Source organism: Cyprinodon variegatus, unplaced genomic scaffold, assembly GCF_000732505.1.
Source record: "Cyprinodon variegatus isolate N-32 unplaced genomic scaffold, C_variegatus-1.0 Scaffold185, whole genome shotgun sequence".
Lineage (NCBI taxonomy): Eukaryota > Metazoa > Chordata > Actinopteri > Cyprinodontiformes > Cyprinodontidae > Cyprinodon > Cyprinodon variegatus.
This window is the reverse complement of record NW_015150638.1, coordinates 1,192,273-1,213,689: the sequence shown is the minus strand read 5'-3', so window position 1 is coordinate 1,213,689 and position 21,417 is coordinate 1,192,273. Positions and strand designations below refer to the sequence as shown.

The window sequence follows — 21,417 nt, the reverse complement described above, 5'->3', positions numbered from 1 at the left end:
TATGTTTATTTATAGAGCTTTTCCTCCTAATAAAATTGAGTTTATCTGACAAAGATCCTCAGCCACTTTATAAATGGTAAAATATCCAAAGCCTGAATGACTTGCTTGAAATGTGAAGAATCTAAGCTTTCCAATGAGGTCCAACATGTCTATATTGGTAAAACTGTTACTGTTGTAATTTTCAAGCATTCTGAGTTATTAGTTGTACAAGCTTTGAACGGGTCGCCAGAAATCCGTTGGGTTTATAAACAAAGGTGTTCATGGTGCTGATATTTCTCTATATTGAAAAAGTTTTTAGCCAAGGCTTGGCTAGCATATGAATTCTTAAGTGGCATTTCATTCTGAATCCCTTGGATTCAATGTGACATTGGTCCAATACTGGCAGATTTAAGGGGTATAGTCACGTTAGGAAAAAGGTGATCTCCAAACTGATCCCACAAAGCTGGGAGCATCCAATTATCCTAAATTATCCTCCTGTTGGTACGTTCAAGAGTTCCTTTTGCTGGAACTTGTCAGACAAGTACTGTTTTCCTTGTACCATCCAAACACTGGCTCTTCGACTTGGAGAAGCACAGATTATCACAACAGGAAGTTTAGCTATTGACTCTGTAGAAAGTTTGGTACTTTCTACAGGTACTGGTACTCAAACCTTTTTTTTCAAGCAGGAATCATATATGGGTGCTTTATGGAAGTGATTGGAACACTTAATTCCAATTGTTTACATGGGTAAGCAAATTCATTAATATAGCGAAAGTAATACAATTTGAACCCGTGAATGTTTTCCTCCACAGGTTTATCAACCCAGAGAAGCTGAAGATGTGTTGAACTATTAGAACATTAAAATAATTTCAGGATGAGACGTCAAGAACTACCGTCTACAACTGCCGCTAAACATGAAGGCCTGATATTACAACCTCCCTGTCTTCATTGAACAGAGCAAAAAACAAACACTGAACTTAAAGAAATGGTTTTGCAACTTTGTTTTTTTTTTTGTTCCACCATTTTAAAAGGGCAGAGAAACCGTAAAGTGCTTTTAAAAAGAATTTAATCCGTTTGGCCACATTACCACAACTTCCAATATTTGTGCTTCATTTAAAATGATAAACATGCCTGCATGAAAAGTGAAAAGTGCAAACAGTGTAGAAAAGAAAAGACAAAAAATGTAAACAAGGAAAGTCAAAAACATGACCAGGAAATAGGCATGTACAACTGAAAACTATTGTCAGTAAAGACATTTTTTCATGGGTTTCCGCCATGGTTTTTTTGTTTGAGGCGCCGTTTGATGAAAGCTGACGTGTTCCACTCATTGGGAGGAAGCATGTGAGGCCCATTATGGATGCAGAGAATGGTCATCTCCTCGGCGTACTCTAGATTCTGTAGAAGCTTCAATAAAAAAGAAACATTAGAATTAAGAATAAGAATTGGCCTCACAGATTGCAGGTTGTTACAAAAAACAAAACAAAAAAACACCAACCAACAGGTTTTCGGAACCTGTTGTCATGCACAGATGTTTAGTTGCAAGTTAAAAAAAGAAAAAGATCAGCATAGACAGCGTATGCCTTACATAAGAAAAATCTGGCAAAAATGCTGGCATACGTTGGATAAGTTTGAGCATGCTCAAAATTTCTCGACGCATGCCAGCATATGCCATACGTAGGGCATAAGTTACAGGTAAGTTTTCTGATCATTGACGTACGTTACGTGTAAGTAAGAGTGAGTGTGATGGATCCTCACTGTGTTCACACCCATGACCAACAAACCTCCTAGCAGACATGACGCTGAATCTGCTGTGACTACAAACATTATTTATTTCTTTTCTTTTTTTTTTTCGGGCGGGCAGTAAAACAGCAGCTAGGTTAAACCTGCAATCAAAGAAATCTTTTAAGCAGGTTGGGCGCTTCTGGGCGCATCCCTGTCCCCTTCAGGTCACTGGCTTGTGCATCATTTCATGGGCATTACGCTGCCATGCACTACGCATAAGTTAAGGCTGTCGTTGGACATACGCACTGGACTCGTTATTAATGCGCTGTGTATACCTCCAAATTTGAAAAAATACATAGAAAGTTCAGAGTATGCCAGTGTTTTATGAGATTCTGGGACGTCAGACATACGTTGGCTAAATTGGCAAGCTGTGACAGGGACCTTCGGGAGCGACACTTACCTTTGGGGTAATGAAGAAGTACTGAGAAGTTGTCTCTTTGCAGGCGGTGCGGACTACAATATCAAACACTCTCCTCTCATTTATGGGATCCATTCCCTAGGAAACAAAACGTACACACAGACTCATCCAGTGGACCTTCTCTGGATGCATCTCTACCATTTCTTGTAGTTCCATTTAACATAAGGCAGCAGTCTCTACTACTACATGTAGGCAAATAAAGCCTATCTAAACAGAAAAAAAGTAAATTTGAAAGAGACCTGGTTGATCTCATCCACCACTCTGAATGGGCAGCGGTTAAGCTCTTGTAAGGCCATCAGATAAAGCATAGTGGAGACGCTCCGCTCGCCTCCGCTCTGATGGTGAGCCGTCAGCTCATGGAGCTGTGTGCTGCTGTGGAACTTCACACGAATGCGGATCCCATACTTGTCATATTCCTCCTGAAAGGAACACAGGAGATTAAATAGGTTAGTGTTTATTCAAAATGCTAAAAGGTCGTCAGAACAAATGTTTGCCACACAGAAGATTTTGGGAAGTGAGAAGTGTAAGAAAAAATGCAGATAGTTTTCTATACGGTTAGAATATTTTTTAAGTAATTGATTTAAATATTTGACTCAAAGTTGCATAGCTGTACAGATAAAGTTCTTAGTCACTGGTTCTAATCTTTGTCTATAGCTGCTGTTACCCTAGTGATCATTTACCTCATTCTCCGAGTGCAAATCCACCTCTCCTGCGCACTGCATGGAGCGGAAGAATTCACTGAATTTGTCATTTATCTGTTCAACCAGCAGCTTCAGAGGGTTCAGCCAGCGTTCCTTGACCTGAAGCACACATACGGATACAGAAACACAAAATGTCTTCTGTTACAGACATTACAGCAAACACAGTTTCAGTAGAAAGGCTGCAATATCACAACGTACCTCAGATATATTCTGTCTGTAGGCATTCAAGGCATCTGTCTTTATTTGAAGCTCTTTCTCAAGAACTTTGATCTCCTGCTCTCTCTTATTGTACTCTTCAACAACCTTCAAAGCAGGATCAAACAATTCAAATATGTACACTACAACATTTATAATCACAAATAATCAGAAAATAAGCTTAGGCATCTGTAAATAGTGATATTTTAGTTTTGTTATTTTTTTTAACCTAATGTTTTCTTACTAGAATCTAAATTAAACTGATTCCTGACCCTCTGCCAGTTTTCATCAGCTCTTACATTTTCACTAAGACCAGTGAAGCACTCAGCTCTGGAGCGTTCCTCATTCAGCATGACATCAACCTCATCCAGTGTGTCAGGCAGTTTACTGAACGCCTGCAATGACATAATGATTAATAAGACATTCAACAATAAAAAGCTTTCAGAGCAAATATTACAAAAACTCCAGCAGAAGACAAAGATGGAGGATGAGCACTAACATTACGCAGATCTTCTGATATCGCCTCATCTGGCTGCATCCGACAGTTTGACTTTGCCCTCTTCAACAGGCCCTTGCACTGCTCTGTCAGCTGAATCTTTCTCTGCTCCAGGCGGCTGCATCTTTGCTACAATGAAGAGTTGAGTTAAGGTTTAGGATCTGAGACCTCAGTATAAACAAGGCATCAATCCAACTGTGCTTTACAATTCTTACTTCCATAGTTTTAAATTCAGAGGCGCCTTCCCTGCAGTCATTTTCAAGCTTAGCCTTCTCCGCAGTCAACCCCGCCATCTCCAAGGCCAGGTACACCTTCTCCATTGTTAACTTTGCTTTCAGCTACAGATGGTGGGAAGATGGAGGAAAGGTTAATGCACAAAAGAAAAATGTAGCGCTGCACAGTGGTAGTGCAAATATATGGATTGTGAACTCAGACATAAGAAGCCTTAAGGGGCTTTATCTTTCTACAACCAAGAAATAGACAACAGCTTGGTAGAGGAATTAGTTGAAATTCAGAAAAGAATATTTCATACCTTGACTTGATCGACGATTGCTGCAACTATGGTCACTTTCTGTAGATTGGCGGCCTTAATTTTTTTATTAGTTACCTCTTCAACTTTCTTCAGGTCAATAACACTCTGCTCCATCTGCTTCAGACTAAAAATGTTCAGGGGGTTAGATCTCCTTAATCCTGGATTTGACAAAGCTATGCAATTTGAAAGAGATTTAAAAAATGGAAACTTTATAACCTTCAGAGACAGGCCTACCTGTCCTGTTTGGTGCTGATTTTCTGTTCCAGTTGTCTCTTCTTCCCTTTAAGCTCAGAAAGTCGTTTCTTTTCTGACAACAGTTCATTTTCTTTGCGATCCAGAGCAGCAGCCTCCTTCTGCAGGGCTTTCATCTGCTCGTCAATCTCACGTGATCTTGAAGCACAGGTCTAATTGTAACAGAGATAAACACATTAACTCTAGAACAATTCCTGGGTAACGGACCCAAATTTTTGACATGTGGACGCTTCACAAGACATTAGAGCTAAATGAAGGGTTTAGGGAATTGCTGGCAGATCATTTTGATATTCTTGCCTTCATCTGCTGTTCCACCTGCTGTTTCTGTACAGCATCCACAGTTATTGAAAGGTACTGAGAGGGGTGCACGGCAGAGTTGCTGGTGCTTATTTTCTTGGAATAGATGGACGTTTTGACAGTGTATCTCTCATCTGTTGTGAATAACACCTTCAGGTAGGGCTCCTCAATCACCTGAGTGGATATCGGAAAGATTGATGTGTTATTAGGAATAAAAACAAACCTCTAATCAGGAGACAAAACACAAAATATTACATTACTACTTGTGGAGAAATTCAGCACAAATACAGAGAAGTACAACATATTTAAAATTCCATGTTGAAAATCAATTATTTCCCAAGTTTCTTAAAATGAATCTTGAAACAAGTCAGATGAAAATAAAAACAGGAACATACCGTTTTGATGATCGCTTTGGTCTGATCATTGCCCACTGGCACATCGTGCACCTTGTACTGGAAACAAAGGTAACTCATCACCTCTTCAGGAGCGTCAAACATCTCACGGAGGTATGTGTAGAAGCCAAAACGTCTGCAAGCATTTTAGAAACAAATTATTGCACTTAAGTTTTAAATTAGAAAGGCTGCATGATTATTTTGCTTATCACTTAACCATAACTTTTTTTTTTTCTCAGATCTACCAATTAATAATCAGATAGTAAGTATTTAATGAGATTAGAATGTATATACATTAATCTCCCTGCTCTGAGTGGTTATTCTTTCAGCAGGTTGAATAGTTTTGAATCTGTATATTAAGCTGTTATTTGATCAGTTAAATAACAACGATAACCTTAATGAATCCATAAATTCCTATTCAAATGATTGCTTTAGGCATGCACATTACAAATAAAGGGTCAAATATATGCAGAAAATGTGAAACTTGAATAAATCTAACTTGCCAATCTGAAGTAAAACATCACACCATCAACTATGAGGGGTTAGGAGGACAAAATTAAATGGATAGAACAGCATTAAATAAACGTATCATGAAATAATGAAATTTAAGCCTTTATTAAATAAAAATACTTACATTTATTATTAAATCGTGAAATGTAAAAATAAATAAAATATGCCATTAATTATTTAAATAGATTTAATAAAATCACATTAAATAAGTCATTTTTAAAAATAAATAAAATTTACATATACATTTCATTATGTCATTCTTTACTTTTTTATTTCCTGGCTTCTTTGCATCAAATTTATCCAATGATTTAAACTGTTAACTTCAGTCGAACTGACGTTGAACAGTCGATAGGCAGCTTATCACCAAACCAGTAACAGCAATTTCTTCCTGCATTTTTTTTTTTTACTCTAAAGACGATGTTATCACTGGGAAGAAATGGCAAAAATATCTTAAAAATGGTTTACAGCACATTCTAGTCTCTGTATCCAAAGTTTTGTTTCTTAAAAGTTCATGAAAGAATGTGAGTCATTGTAAGTCAGCATAGATTCTGTTTAAGTCTGTGGAAGCTCCCACCACACTACGCCACAGCAAGCTCTTTCATAAGGTGTTTTTATCAATTTCAATAGGTGCACAGTGCCCACTTCTGAGACAACTGCTAACAAAAAATAAAAAAAGCCAGCAAAGAGACAGAACATGTCGTTCACATATTTGGCTGTGAATTTGCCTGAACCCTTTTCAGGTGAGAATATATCCTGAATAAATTAAGACTTTCTATTATTTTTGTAGACTAAATTATTGTAAATTTATTTTACAGTCATAGCAACTGGAGACAAGGGTAGTTCAAAAGTGTCACTAAAGGCCTCTATAATAATATAAGGTTAATTGGAATGACAGATGATGTATGTGTACCAAAGTGCATGAAGACCCAGGCCTCTAGACCAGTTTATATGAAAATATTTCCGACTTAGCAACCGCTAAGCAATGGTGCCCAAACTTTCATATTCTAAAGCTTTCAAAACTCTCACCTCAGCGACTCAATGCTTTTGGATGGCTGCCGCTTAGAGCACGACTCTTCTGGAGCACAGATGGAGTTAACCTTCAAGTCCATCTTGTCACGGACCTGTGGGCGTGAAGAGGTCACAGCAAACTGGCTTATAAACTCAGTCACACAAGTTTTAGCCGGCACAGTTCGGACAGAAAAGCTATCCTGACCTCAGTCATGAACTTCTCCATGTCGTCTTTCCTCTGGAAGACGAAGGCCCGCAGGTCATGGAAAGAGATGTGGTTCTCCACATACTTAGCATAGCGAGGATCTTTTACATTGAGCTGCAGGAATGAAGCTGACATGAGTGAACCTCAAAAACTACTTTTTTTTTGCATGTGTTTAGCTAAAACAAAATGTGCACCAAAGACTCATGAAGATGCATGACGTTAGAACATAGATTACTTTTGGTTCTGGTTTTGAGCGTGATACGAAAATGGCAGCAAAGGTAGAGTCTGAATGGATGACAGAGGCATCTGCAAGAAGACCAAAAGTATCCAAAGTATGGGAATACTTTCGGGTAGCTGGTGATAGAGTGGTTCGTACACTGTAAGTCTTTGTTGGCTTATCACATTATCATAGTAACATTATGATTACTGTTTAAATGTCTAGTTAGCATGTGCTTTTTTATAAATCTTAGGGAAGTAAGATGACAGACTGTCTTTGGATGTTAAGCCGGCCGCTTTGACTATTTGGTAAGGTTTTGCTAAACAACGCTTTTGAAACGGCACCAGACTTGAGACAGAGGGTTTATCAAATAAGCACACGCACAGACACAGTATGAAGGTAACTTTTATTTTGCTGTCACCATCCCGTGGCTAAGCTGCCAACCTCCAAAAGTGGAGATTTTTTTGGAAATTAGTCGTTAAGATTAGTTGTTAGTGGCAGCTCTACATTTGGATCTACTACTCAGTTTAGTGATTTATCTTTACATTATTGGTTATATTGGTCGTTATTGTTTTCCTTTCGATCGCTCAGCTACTTTTTCTACACTTTTATGTGTGGGACTCACCACCAGCATCATGGGCTCATAGACATTTCCTTCAAATAAATCTCGGTTCTTCCTTAGCCACTGGAGGGCAGTGTGGGTGTCCCTGTGGCGCCCTCGCAGCTTTTCTTCTTTGGCATTCATCATATTGTTCATGTCCTTCAGCTTCTTTTCCAACACTAAATATAGTCCAAAAGAAAAGTTAAAAACTCTTTGTAAGCAGTAACAATGTCCCTGATATATACAAATTTTTTTGTAATCCTATGACTGAAATATGGATCGGTTACTGAAATCTGACTTTTGGACTCAGCAGTGATGTTGTCGTTCTCCCTGCGCAGGTCAGTCTTATCTCCCTCAATCTTGGCTCGCTCCACATGGACACGCCTCAGCTCCACATTGACAGCATTGATCTGTGGCGTTACGTCTGGCTGGTCGGCGATTTTGGCCAGCTCCGACTTCAAATCTTCGATGGTTCGTCTGGTGTTACTGATCCGCTTCTGGTGGTCCTCTTCTTCAGTCTGCTTCAGCCGCAGATTCTGCTTAATGTCGTCGATCTGAAGGGAAGAATGAGCCATTATTCCCGATAAGCTTTTAACAGCCTCACAAAACTTTACTTCATGCTTGCCTTTAATTTTCTTGTTAAAGATCAGGCAGTTAAACTTTTCTTTTTAATTTGAATAAGCAGTTATACCTCTTTGTTTTTCTGATCCAGATGGTCCTGTTTCCTTTTGTAGTTTACAGAGGTTTCTTTGATTGCTGCAGTCTGGGAAACAACAACATTTTAATGATAAAGAGACTATAAACTATCAACAGTAAAGTGCATATTTTTAGGTAGAAGATGGATGGTTCTAAATATGAAAAAATAAAATCTGTTATTTATGACATCCCAGGTATTCATAAAATATATTCATTTATTTTGTAGTCATAATATCATCTTGTAAAGATTTATCATTCAGACATAAAATATAGCATGTCTTTAAAGGGCAAGACTTTAGTTAAAAGTACATTTTGAAGGATTGCCAACAGTGAATACATCAGTTACATCCAGAATTTGTCACCTTAGATTTCAGTTGTGCCTCTGTGGGCTTCAGCTTGTCATCAATCTGTTGGATCTTCTTTAACATGGGTGCCTGGGACTGCCTGAGGGCAGAGAGCTGCTTTTTGGCCTCTTCTCGCTCCATTTTCACCCCCTCCAGCTCCTTACGGGTGGTCTCATATTCCTAGTCCCAGAGTGAGTTGAATAAAGTTATTTCATGACAGGATTCCTCTTTTATTTCTGCTCCCCTCTTGTGGATTGTGTATCATATCATCATGAACTCACCACCCATGGTTTCTTCTTTTCAAGCAACTCGATCACATCCAGATGTCTTTTTTTTTCATAATAACGATTCACGTCATGCTTGTTCCTCTCATTCCTCTGCTTGGCTTTTTCAAGGAAGCTTGCCTTTTCCTTCACAACATTCTACAGAATAATTCATTACATAAAGAAATAATCTGAGAAGTTAGAAATCTCGGAATTAAAAAATAATTGAAACATTTCTCATATCAAACTTGGCACATAACATCAACTGATTTCTTTTACCTCTAATTCTCGTTCTTTGTTGCGAAAGTTTTTGAGCTCACAGTGATAGTTGTACATTTCTGGAGGACCGACGGACTTTTCAGTTGCCTCCAGCAATTCAATTTTGGACATCTTTGCAAACTCTCCAACTTTCTCCTATGGAGGATCAAGCAACAGTGAAAAGGTGGGGAGAAAATAGGCATCCCAAAAAAAAAAATAAAATAAATATCTGTCTGGATTTTATTTGATGGGATAAAATAGTAGCAACGAGTTGTGAATATTTTCCAAAATTTTTTACAGATTATATGTTGAAAAGCGTGTCATCTATTTAAATTCTGGCCCTCTTTTAAGCCAATATTCCAGAAAGCAAATATTCTGAGGCATGTCTCTTTCTGTGGGTAAAATCTAAGACTTAAGTTTTTTAATTAATGGAAAAGAGCTAAAAGCAAAACCAAGTAGGGTGGAGTGGATTAGTAAACTGAAACTTCAATGATTTTGTTGATTCAAGTAGAATTAGCTCTGGACTTTAACTAGGCCATTCTAACTGATGAATGTCCTTTAATCTGGACCATGTTTTTTTTTAGCTCTAGCTGGATTTTTAGGATCTCATAACCAAAGCATTATCCTACCAACACCATGTTTTGCCACCTGTATAGTTTATACATTTTACACAGAGGTCATAAAAATCTGTTTTGTTCTTGCAATTTTCAATGCTTTAATATTGAAACGTCAAAACTGAACCCTACTTTAAACTTCTCCAAAACTTTATCCTGACCCATCTGCTATGTTCCCTGATTGCCAAGAATCTTACCAATTTTCCAACTTGACTCTGCTTGTACTAAGCAAAAAGAAAAGCCAGTGCAGTAGTAGAAATATTTGAATAGTGGTGGGTTGGAGCAGAGCCAGGCCAAGATAAGTTGAAACACGGCATAAACCTTTGAGGTCTGCACAGAACAACTGTATCTATACCAAGATTAATGCTACGTTCACACCGGTTTGAGGAACAAAAAAGCACCTGCTGCTTAAATTTTAATGCTTGTACACAAATTTCCCCATGCCTCAAGTGCATCTTTGATGCTCTTGAAGCACATCCAGTGAAGTGTGTACAGATACGTAACCATTGACTTTGCATGTAAACTAGGGGTGTAAATCACACCCATCATGGCGATTCGATTCAGTATCGATTTCCTGACCCAAAAATTCGATTATTTTGGATACTCAAGAGTACACCACGATACGATCCAATTCCATTAATTGGTTTATTTTTTTTTTTTTACCTTGCAGGCTAGACAATGTTTCAAATTTGAAATAAATCAATGAAAGCTGTAATATTGTTATGCATTTTATTTGAGAAACAACGGCAAATAACAGAAGTAGAAAAGTTGTATTCCACCAATTCCTATTAAAACCTCATTCACTGAAAAGTAATAATACCCCTGCTTTATAGATTCTGATAGACCTTGCATCTAAAAATACAGGTATCGGAAGCCTTCGTTCTACTCAACACAATAGGGACGTATGTCTGTACATATGAAGAACATCCCCGCCCCCTCCGCTGTACCTCTCCCAAAATGTAACTGAGCGCAGACAGTACCGCAGACAGGAGGTCGGCTTGTTTTGTTTTTATGACCGAAATTGCGGAAAACAACTCGTGAAGTTGGACCAGCTAGAAGAGCGAGGTGCGCAAGAAAACTGGGACCCTTAACTTTTTCCACCTTGATCCCCTCTATTTTTCATCGTCGTATCCCTCCGTTGTCGGACAAACTCGCCCCCACTTCCTCAGCCGTATCTAGACCCACGCTTCAATATTGAGCATAAATCAAAAATGTCTGCGTCAAGCTCACTGCAACACACTGCTGCAAGAGTATAACCAGGACGCGGGGTAGGAGGGCAAAATTGGTTTAGCGCCACCGCAGCACGGGAGTCAGAATTACGCCCAGGAGCAAATGGATAAAAATAGACTGGAGGGAAAAAAAAACATGAGTCGCTACTCTGGCGGACTTGTCGATGCATTGGATCGTCGGCTGTTGAGTCGATGGATCGATACAAAATGATTATTATTTACACCCCTAATGTAAACCAGCTGGTTCTGCTTCTTCAATTGCGTGCGGTCGGAACGTAGCATAAAATACACAGCGGAGAGCTGAATTTACCAATAAGGAGACTTTTGATGGCTTTGATTATAAAAAAATTTAAAACAGTATCATTTTGCTTTCACTTAGTCTTATCTCACAATGTCAAAAAATCCATTAATGTTCAAGTAGCAATATAACAACATGTAGAGTAAACAGGAAGGCATATACTTTGTAAGGTACCATCTGTCACTTTGCATATGCAAAGCCATCTATTAAAACATGATGTCAACATACCTGAGGCAGAAACTGGCAGAGGTTGCTGACTTGGATCTGCAGAGCTTTGACCTCCTCTTCTACCCTTTTCTGGTTGCTCATTCCACCATTTATCATCCAGATTGACTGATTGTTCTCTACATGGATCTCTCTGCTAATCACCAAGTTTCCTGCATTTCTGTTCCTTCATACATAATTCAAAAAACATCAAATTTAGATTTGGGCACATAAACTATTGCTAATTTTGACACAAATGTTCATAAAATGCAACACCAGTGGCGTATGAGTAAAAGTAAGGGGTTGATATTAGTTTCTCATCACTTACAGTTCTATCTCAACAAAACCTTTTTGGCAGCCACGCTTCACATAAAGCCCAACCTAGATGAAAACATATGTTAGTAACTTTGTTCAACAAATGTGTGTATTTTCCTTTTTCTTAGGAAGTTATCAGGATGATTCTGTGGAGAACATGTAAGTTTCCATTAGTAAATGTTAGAGTGATTTGAATACTAATATTGTAATATTCCAGTTTCTGTGCTCGTCGCCTCCCACTTCATCTGGGACCAGGTTACAGGGGCAGCAGTCTCAGCAGAGACTCCCAGGCTTCCCACAGAAACCTCCTCCAGCTCTGGTGGGGGAAGCACCAAGATCTCCCAGGCCATCCGAGACACATAGCCCATCCAACATGTCCTGGTTAGTCCCCTGGAACATCTCCCAAGGCAAGCATCCAGGGGGCATCTGAAAAAGATGTCTGAGTCTCCTTTTGATGTGGAGGACGAGCAGCTCTTCTCCAAGCCACTCCCAAAGGACCAAGCTCCTAACCCCGTGTCTAAGGGAGAGCCATACACCCCTGCTAATAAAGTTCATTTTAGCCACGGGACCTCGTTCTCTGGCCACAGTTCAGATTTCATGACCATAGGTGAGGTTAGGAACGTAGACTGACGAGTTATTCGAGAACTTTGCCATTTCACTCAGTTCGCTCTTTACCACAATAGACCCGATAGTTCCCCACAGCGAACCATGAGAGACACCTTTGAATGCCTTCTCCAGGTCCACAAAGCACATGTGGATCGGTTTGGCAAATTCACAGGAACCCCTTGGAACCATGCTGAGGTTGTAGACCTGGTCCATGGCCAAGGGGGAAAAGCACACGGCTCTTCTTGAAGCCAAGGTTCGACAATCAGCCAGACTCTCCTCTCCAGCACCCTGACCTAGGCCTTACTGAGGAGGCTGAGGAGTGTAGAACACACCCTCTGGTCCCCCTTCTTATGCAGAGGAGGCACCAGTCCAGTCTGCCAATCGAGGGGCACTGTCCTGGACCTCCATGCAATGTTAAAGAGGTCAGTCAGCCATGAGAGCCCAACAACATCCAGCTCTAAGGTACTTGGGGCCGATTTAGTCCAACCCAGTGGCAGCCTTTCCACCTTGGATCCAGTGGCGAGGCTGCCTCCGAATACATGAGGGCCATGTGCAGGGAGAACCATGAGGGACCGCTGCGAAGAGGACTGGGCGGCAGTCTGAGGCAGAGGCCTCAAAGGGCCAATCCGCGAGGGTTTAGACTGGTTTTTGTTTTTGTTACAGAAAATAATTCCTTTTGTAAAATATCCTGACATTGTTAAAAAAATACACACAATGCTAAAGCAGCACCATTTACCTCAGCTTTCTAACTTATAGATCTGAGAGAAATAAGAACTGGAATGATGTCACATAAATGAAGCTGTGGTTGAGGGTTTCAGTTTTTTACCTTGTCTCCTCTCCCCAGTGTTGCAGTCTTTCCAGCCAGAACCAGGCATATGGCACACACGATGCTGGACTTTCCAGTTCCATTGGCTCCAACAATCATGTTCAGGTTTGGACCAGGATACACCTCAGAGTAGTCATACGTCCTGTCAGTAGAGGTGTGGGGAGAGAGAAAAAAGAAAAAAAGCGTTCAGTTTCTGGTATCGATAAAAACAAAAGCATTCTTACCTAAAACAATGAGGGAATATGGGCTACCGCTTCACCACCACTCTGGCAGATCGAGCTGTGTAGCCCTTTTCTGTGCAGCGCAAAACAGCGAGTTGAGGCAGTCAGAGTGGAAGACGTGGACCGACTCAAACCCCAAACAACATGGATACCAAAACCACTAAAAGATCAGCAACACATATGCCAATACTAACCCCTACATGTCAGTGCACCAAAGAAGCCATCTTGGTATTACTGCATTGTTGGCCACAAAGTTCAGTTTTGGTCTCAATCGATCAGAGCACCATATTTCACATTGAAGTGCTCCTTACTCTGCTTTTTATTAAAAATGAGAAGTTTATCTAAATTGAAAGTCAAGGGGATGATCACACCTGACACGATTTTACGCTAGTGAGCTTGTGTACCTCTGACTGATCCCCCAGGTCTGTTTTAGTCAGACTACTCAGCAAATCAGCGAAATTTTCATGGGTCTGACAGGAGAGACATGGTCACACAGTAAAACACATCTGCTTTAGTGGGAACAGGGCCGCCGCCAGGAATCTGGGGCGCCATGAAAGACTTTGAAAGTATTCAGAGGTCTTTATATTTTTCACTCTTTGTTTCATTGCAGTCATTTGCTAAAATCAATAAAGTTTATTTTATCTCTCATTAATGTGCACTCAGCAACCCATCTTGACAAAAGAAGGTAGACATTTTTGCAAATTTATTAACCCCTAGAACCCTACGGACCCACCGGTGGGTCCAGCTGCTACGTGACCTCGTAATTTTAACAAACCCCAGTATTGATGTAAAAAACACATTTGGCACAGTTTGGTGACATTTTTGGATAAATGTGCCAAAATGGCCTCTCCGCCTAAGAAATTTCTCACTAATACCATTCTAAAATAAATATGATTCATCTGATTGAGTCCAAATTTGGTATATTTTTACACAACATTTAGATTTAAAAGTCTGTACTACTTTTTTGTGCTATAAATAATATTTTGGTAGTGTTTTGCAATGTTTATTTCAAAGAAAATTTTGGCGAGGTTCAAAAAATGCAAAAAATTTTGTATTTTGTCCCTAATATTTCAGGCAGGGTCAAAGCTACAATGGTGCTGACACCAGAAAACCATTCTATGACATCTTACCTTTACAGAGGTACCAAAAGTTTCTTCTTAAATCTAATAGCTGTGAGGCTATAAGTTATTTACTTTTGTGTGTTTTTGTCAGGCAGAAATTTATTTATACCCCCTGAGGGTGTAAGAGGTTAAAAAAAGAAAAACTGAAATATCAAACGGTCATAAGTATTCAGACCCTTTGCTCTGGCACTCATATTTAACTCACATGCTGTCAATTTCTTCTGATCCTCCTTAAAATGGTTCTGCTCCCTTATTGGAGTCCAGCTGTGGTTAAATAAACTGATAGGATGATGCAAACTGCATGTCCCTGAACACAATGTTATGTTGCTCTCCTGTGTGAGCAGATCTGGGCAGATTTTGTTCACTTCCGTCTCTGTGCTACACAAATTAAAGCTATTATGATCAGTAAATGAAAAATAAATAAAAAAGGGCGCATTCTACAAAGCAAAGCCCCACTTACTGAGTCTGTCTGGGCGGTTTATATGCTGACTGAGGCAGAGAGATCTGTCAAGTTTTTGTTTTTTATTTTCATAAAGAGGTCATCATACACCGGTCTTACTTGATCTGTCTGCACCTCGTTATTTTGTTTTTGTGAGTCTCAAAGAGCCTCATTATTTTCTACTTTTTCTGCGCCCCTGAACTATCATGCGTAAAGCATTATTTTTCTAATGTTTCCTTCATTGTTTTTGCACGAGTCTCCAAAACTGACTCGGAGATTAAAAAGTCATACGTGACCGGTGTGTTCTGGCCTTTAGGTCTGAAAATCAGCGTATCGTCTCACGTTAATCACTGCTGGAGTTTTTTTGTCGGTTGGGGATCCTGCTCTGCTTATTTCAGCTGAAAGGAGCGGTTGTCAAACAGCAGCTAGCTTGGCAGCCATCCGTTTCGCTCTGTGGTCAACGTTTCTGTCTAAAGCAGTTAGAGTCAGTTGCAGGTTGAAAGCGGAGGAAACACAACTTACAGGAAGTTTTTCATTGTGATGCGACGTATGGAGCCCTCCACAAAGGAACCAATAGCTACTGGAGAAGCATTCTGTAAAATGTTCTGAATGCGGCTAATCCGCTGCCGTTTACTCGACTCCGCCATAACTTCGAAAACCAGGAGATGCTACTTCTTCTTCTTCTACAAAGATTTATGGCGGTTGGCAAAAACGTTAGGTGAGCATTACCGCCACCTACTGGTGTGGAGTGTGAATCAGAATGGCCCTATTCATAAAGATACTTGAATTTATTTATCTATATATTTCTATCTATAATATTACTTATATATTATTATTACTATAAATATACTAAATTGTCCTAATTAGTCATTTTAATATTAAATATTTAAATAGATATTGATAAAATTTGTCTTGTCCACATAATTCACATTTGCCTGATATATGTTTCCCTATTTTGAACAGTGTATTATTTTATCCTGGATGCCCAAATCTAAGTCTTGAAATAACTGTTTCCACTCTTCTGCTTCCTTCTGCTATCCTCATTTCTCAGACTTCCCGTTGAATCCTATAAAACCATCTTCCTCTCCTTTCTTCTTCCCATTGTTTTTGTCACCTTTCCTTCATCCTTTGTTTAATGATGATGATGTTGTTGAGCACCTCTGAGTATCTCCCATGTAATCATATATAAACCTGAAGAATTGGTAACAAAATACGAAAACAGAAATTATAGTCAGACTGACTTTTACTTTGTTTTCATTATTCATGACACCTGGGTTCCATTTTTCAAAGCAGATTTATTAAAACCTAAGTTTTCTAAACCTGATTTTTGGGAAACTCTGAGTTTTCCGTTTCACAAAGAGACTTTACTCAATCTCTGTTTCGGTCACCGTCGTTTCTCCCCAGAGCTTATTATCACTCTATTCCTTCTAAATGGTAATGCCACTGACGCAGTTTCTCTGTCTAGTTGCTATATATAAGGCTGGCTGCGCTGCAGGTGGAGACAGTAGAATAAAGAACCCGAATCTTCCCCTCCACACACGGTCAGGAAGCAACTCCATCACTTGAACATGAAGAGTACAGCTGCTCTCACCTGAAGATCGCCCTAATCTGCAAAAGCCTGAGAAGACGGTCACGCCTTTAAGTGCTCTGATGGAGCAAAAATCTCTGCAGTTTCTGTCAAAAGTTAGGTGGATGTTAAGATGCTAAACAGTTGTCATGTTTAAGTTGTCATCGTCGATCAAGTCAAAGTAAATATTCTATTCTGAATTTCATCTGATTCCTCTGCCAAGCTGTTGTCTATTTCTTGGTTGTAGAAAGATAAAGCCCCTTAAGGCTTCTTATGTCCGAGTTCACAATCCATATATTTGCACTACCACTGTGCAGTGCTGCATTTTTCTTTTGTGCATTAACCTTTCCTCCATCTTCCCACCATCTGAGGCTGAAAGCAAAGTTAACAATGGAGAAGGTGTACCTGGCTTTGGAGATGGCGGGGTTGACTGTTGAGAAGGCTAAGCTTGAAAATGACTGCAGGGAAGGCGCCTCTGAATTTAAAACTATGGAAGAAAGAATTGTAAAGCACAGTTGGATTGATGCCTTGTTTATACTGAGGTCTCAGATCCTAAACCTTAACTCGACTCTTCATTGTAGCAAAGATGCAGCCACCTGGAGAAGAGAAAGATTCAGCTGACAGAGCAGTGCAAGGGCCTGTTGAAGAGGGCAAAGTCAAACTGTCGGATGCAGCCAGATGAGGCGATATCAGAAGATCTGCGTAATGTTAGTGCTCATCCTCCATCTTTGTCTTCTGCTGGAGTTTTTGTAATATTTGCTCTGAAAGCCTTTTATTGTAGAATGTCTTATTAATCATTATGCCATTGCAGGCATTCAGCAAACTGCCTGACACACTGGATGAGGTTGATGTCATGCTGAATGAGGAACGCTCCAGAGCTGAGTGCTTCACTGGTCTTTGTGAAAATATAACAGATGATGTAAACTGAGGACAGAAGCCTTGAATGCCTACAGACAGAATATATCTGAGGTACGTTGTGATATTGCAGCCTTTCTACTGAAACTGTGTTTGCTGTAATGTCTGTAACAGAAGACATTTTGTTTCTGTATCCGTATGTGTGCTTCAGGTCAAGGAACGCTGGCTGAACCCTCTGAAGCTGCTGGTGGAACAGATAAATGACAAATTCAGTGAATTCTTCCGCCCCATGCAGATTGCAGGAGAGGTGGATTTGCACTCGCAGAATGAGGTAAATGCCATCACTAGGGTAACAGCAGCTATAGACAAAGATGAGTGACTAAGAACATTATTTGTAAACCTATGCAACTTTGAGTAAATTTTTTCTTCACTTCTCAGTTCCCAAAAACTTATGTGTGGCAAACATTTGTTCTGATTACTTTTTAGCATTTTGAACACAAACCTATTTAATCTCCTGCTTTCCTTTCAGGAGGAATATGACAAGTATGGGATCCGCATTTGTGTGAAGTTCGACAGCAGCACACAGCTCCATGAGCTGACGGTGCATCATTAGAGCGGAGGCGAGCTGAGCGTCTCCACAATGCTTTATCTGATGGCCTTACAAGAGCTTAACCACTGCCCATTCAGAGTGGTGGATGAGATCAACCAGGTCTCTTTCAAATTAACTAAGGACTTTTAGATTAGATAGGCTTTAATTGCCTAGATATAGTAGTAGAGACTACAGCCTTATGTTAAATGGAATTACAAGGAATGGTAGAGATGCATCCAGAGAAGGTCCACTAGATGAGTCTGTGTGTATGTTTTGTTTCCTAGGGAATGGATCCCATAAATGAGAGGAGAGTGTTTGATATTGTAGTTCGCACCACCTGCAAAGAGACAACTTCTCAGTACTTCTTCAACACCACAAAGGGGACAATCACTGCATCATTTATTTACAGTGCAACTTCCTGTGTGACTGAGCTGCTTTTGTGAAAATAGCCAAGCATGCAAATTAATTTATCTGATCTTTTTTTTTTAATTTTTTTTAATTGCTTAATATGTGTTAATTACAGCTAAACATCTGTGCATGACAACAGGTTCTGAAAAACCTGTTGGTTGGTGTTTTTTTTTTTCTTTCTTGTTAATCACCTGCAATCTGTGAAACAGTTTTCTTGTTCTTAACTCTAATGGTGTTTCTATTTTTTTTAATTGAAGCTTCTGCAGAATCTAGAGTACGCCGAGGAGATGACCGTTCTTTGCATCTTTAATGGGCCTCACATGCTTCCTCCCAATGAGTGGAACACATCAGCTTTCATCAAACGGTGCAAAAAAAAGCCAGGGCAGATCTTTACTTACAATGGTTTTCATTTGTACATATTTTCTGTTTACATTGTTTTGACTCTTCTTTTTTACACAGTTTGCACTTTTCTCTTTCCATTGAGGAATATATATATATAATTTTTTTACTTAATTGTTTCTGTGCTCTCTTTAAAATGGTGAAAAAGAAGAAACAAAAGTATCAAAACAATTTCTTTAAGTTCAGTGTTAGTTTTTTTCTATTTTGTTGCTCTGTTCACTGAAGACATTGGCAACAAAAACTCTGAGAAGACGGTTTTAATATCAGGCCTTTATGTTTAGCAGCAGTTGCAGGTGGTAGTTCTTGACGTCTCATCCTGAAATTATGTTAATGTTCTATTTGTTCCATACATCTTCAGCTTCTCTGGGTTGAAAAAATCTGTGAAGGAAAACATTCACAGGTTCAAATAGTATTACTTTCACTATATTAATGTATTTACTTACCCATGTAAATAATTGGAATCAAGTTTTCCAATCACTTCCATAAACCGGTGTATAAAACCAAGCACCTATATATGATTCATTCATATAAAAAATGGTTTGAGTACCAGAAGCAGTGATTTATTCTTTTTTTTTCTCACCCATTGTGCTGCTGTGATAAGATTCCACATGTGGAACAAATCTAGTGAATTTGCCTGACTGGGTGGTGCCAGTATATTATTTGAAAAGGTGGCAAACTTTCTACATAGTCAGTAGCTACAGACCTCCAAACTTCCTGTTGTGATAAATTGTGTTACTCCACTTGGAAGAGTCTGATTGATTGGTGCAAGGAGAACAGTACTTGTCTGACAAGTTCCAACAAAAGGAACTCTTCATGCTTCAACGTACCAACAGATTTAGGATAATTGGATGCACCCAGCTTTGTGGGATCAGTTTGGAGATCACCTCTTTCCTAACGTGACTATACCCCAATGAGCCAAAGACGTAAATGAGATTGATTGGCCGGTACAGAGCCCTGATTTCAACCCAATAGAAAACTTACGGAATGAAATGGAGTCAACATCTATGAACTCAAATTCACTTCTGTAAAAATGGTCCACACTTCCCAGAGGAGTTGAAGCCCTTAAATCTGCCAGTATGGGACCAACCTCAAATTGAAACCAAGGGATTCAGAATGGAACGCTACTTAAGAGTTCATATGCTAATATGAAAAAGGTGGGATGAGCTTTTTGTTAGATAAATAATTTTCTACAACCAAGGAACTAGTTCTATAATAACACCCTAATTTTTACCTTCATCTTGAGCTGTGAATGGACCCCCTCTTTGGGTCGACCCAAACCCTGATCTCATTCTCTGGAATACCATAAAATTCCCCTTCCTAACACGCACCAATCATTCTCATTGAGAGTTTTCCTCTGGCACAACATTTGATTCTTGCTCCAGAAGAAGTTCTTATGGTGGTCATACACCAAGCTTAGCTGGTCTTTTGGAATTTTGAGGTTAAAAAAGGAGAAAACAACTGGCTGAAGGTGCATCATGGTTTCTGGCTGTATCTAATAAGCATAGTGACATGATAGATACCTAAATATTCACAACATTACGCTGGCTTGGGTAGCAGTGATATAGAGGCACCTCCAGGGTTCTTCTCTTTGGGTGACATGATTGGGTTTCCTAAATGTTTTTTTCTGCTCAAAAGAGAAAAAACAAAGGGGTAAACTTAACAATATTCCTATATCAACATAAATAAAAGTCCCTGAAGTTTAGGTTTAAAAAAAAAAAAAATTTAAGAAAATTTCATGATGAAAGGTGTTTTAGTGTCATTTAGCTGTGATAACATTTTTACTAATGTAGGATTCACTTTTAAATGAGAAACTGAAAAATCTTTTACATTTAACTAATTAAATGTACATGGTAGAATACAAACAAAGGCTAACATTTAAAAGTTTCATAAAATAGCACAGCTGCTGTCTTTTTTTATGAGAATATAGATTGGATACATTTTTTTAATTAGGCTGAAACCTGAATAAATTAAGTGCATATAAATTCACATTTAAATGCTCTGTAACACTATAGTTTAATTGTATTGAAGTCCTTTTTCGAGTAGTAGTTTTCCTTTTATGCACAAACAAAAGGTCAAGGCCTCTAAAAGGTCTGGTTTACCTAACTAATCTAAGCCCAGTATCAAGTTGCAGCATCTAAAGACAACTTGAGACAGTTCAACTCAAAATGGATTTATAAATCACCAAAGTAAATCAAACTAAAGATAATGATAAAGCAACATTGAAAACAACCTGTTTTAATCTGCTTTTTGTTAGCTAACACCTTAGTTTTTTAAACCCACAGCTCAGCTAGCATTTCTTGAAAGTTTAAATACCCTTTCATTAAAGTCATAAAGACCTCAGCTGATATCTTTTTTTTTTATAAGTGCATATATATATATATATATATATATATATATATATATATATATATATATATATATATAGAGGAAATCACTGAAATTGAGGTAAAGTTACCTGTTGATGGGTGTGCTGATTCACTTTTCATGAGCAAGGTACTTTAATTTGTCTGGGACAAATTCAATTATTTGTGTGCTTTTTCAAGCACAACTGTATTAATCCAATGCAATACTGCTTCACTG

General features: G+C 39.0%; 1 protein-coding gene across 1 annotated transcript; it reads right to left on the bottom strand.

The window, feature by feature from the left end:
- Window positions 1-1,014: 1,014 nt before the first annotated feature.
- Window positions 1,015-15,693, bottom strand: smc5 (structural maintenance of chromosomes 5). Its single transcript, XM_015379047.1, has 24 exons — window positions 15,542-15,693; window positions 13,239-13,380; window positions 11,820-11,872; window positions 11,516-11,678; window positions 9,168-9,302; window positions 8,907-9,047; window positions 8,644-8,805; window positions 8,277-8,348; window positions 7,884-8,139; window positions 7,610-7,764; window positions 6,768-6,881; window positions 6,581-6,675; window positions 5,048-5,180; window positions 4,653-4,826; window positions 4,338-4,507; window positions 4,104-4,227; window positions 3,787-3,909; window positions 3,556-3,700; window positions 3,375-3,496; window positions 3,079-3,183; window positions 2,860-2,979; window positions 2,419-2,598; window positions 2,162-2,257; window positions 1,015-1,383 (listed from the first exon to the last, which is right to left on the bottom strand). The coding sequence occupies exons 1-24, from the start codon at window positions 15,664-15,666 to the stop codon at window positions 1,240-1,242; spliced, it is 3,249 nt and encodes a 1,082-aa protein (XP_015234533.1). The 5' UTR covers window positions 15,667-15,693; the 3' UTR covers window positions 1,015-1,239.
- Window positions 15,694-21,417: the final 5,724 nt, after the last annotated feature.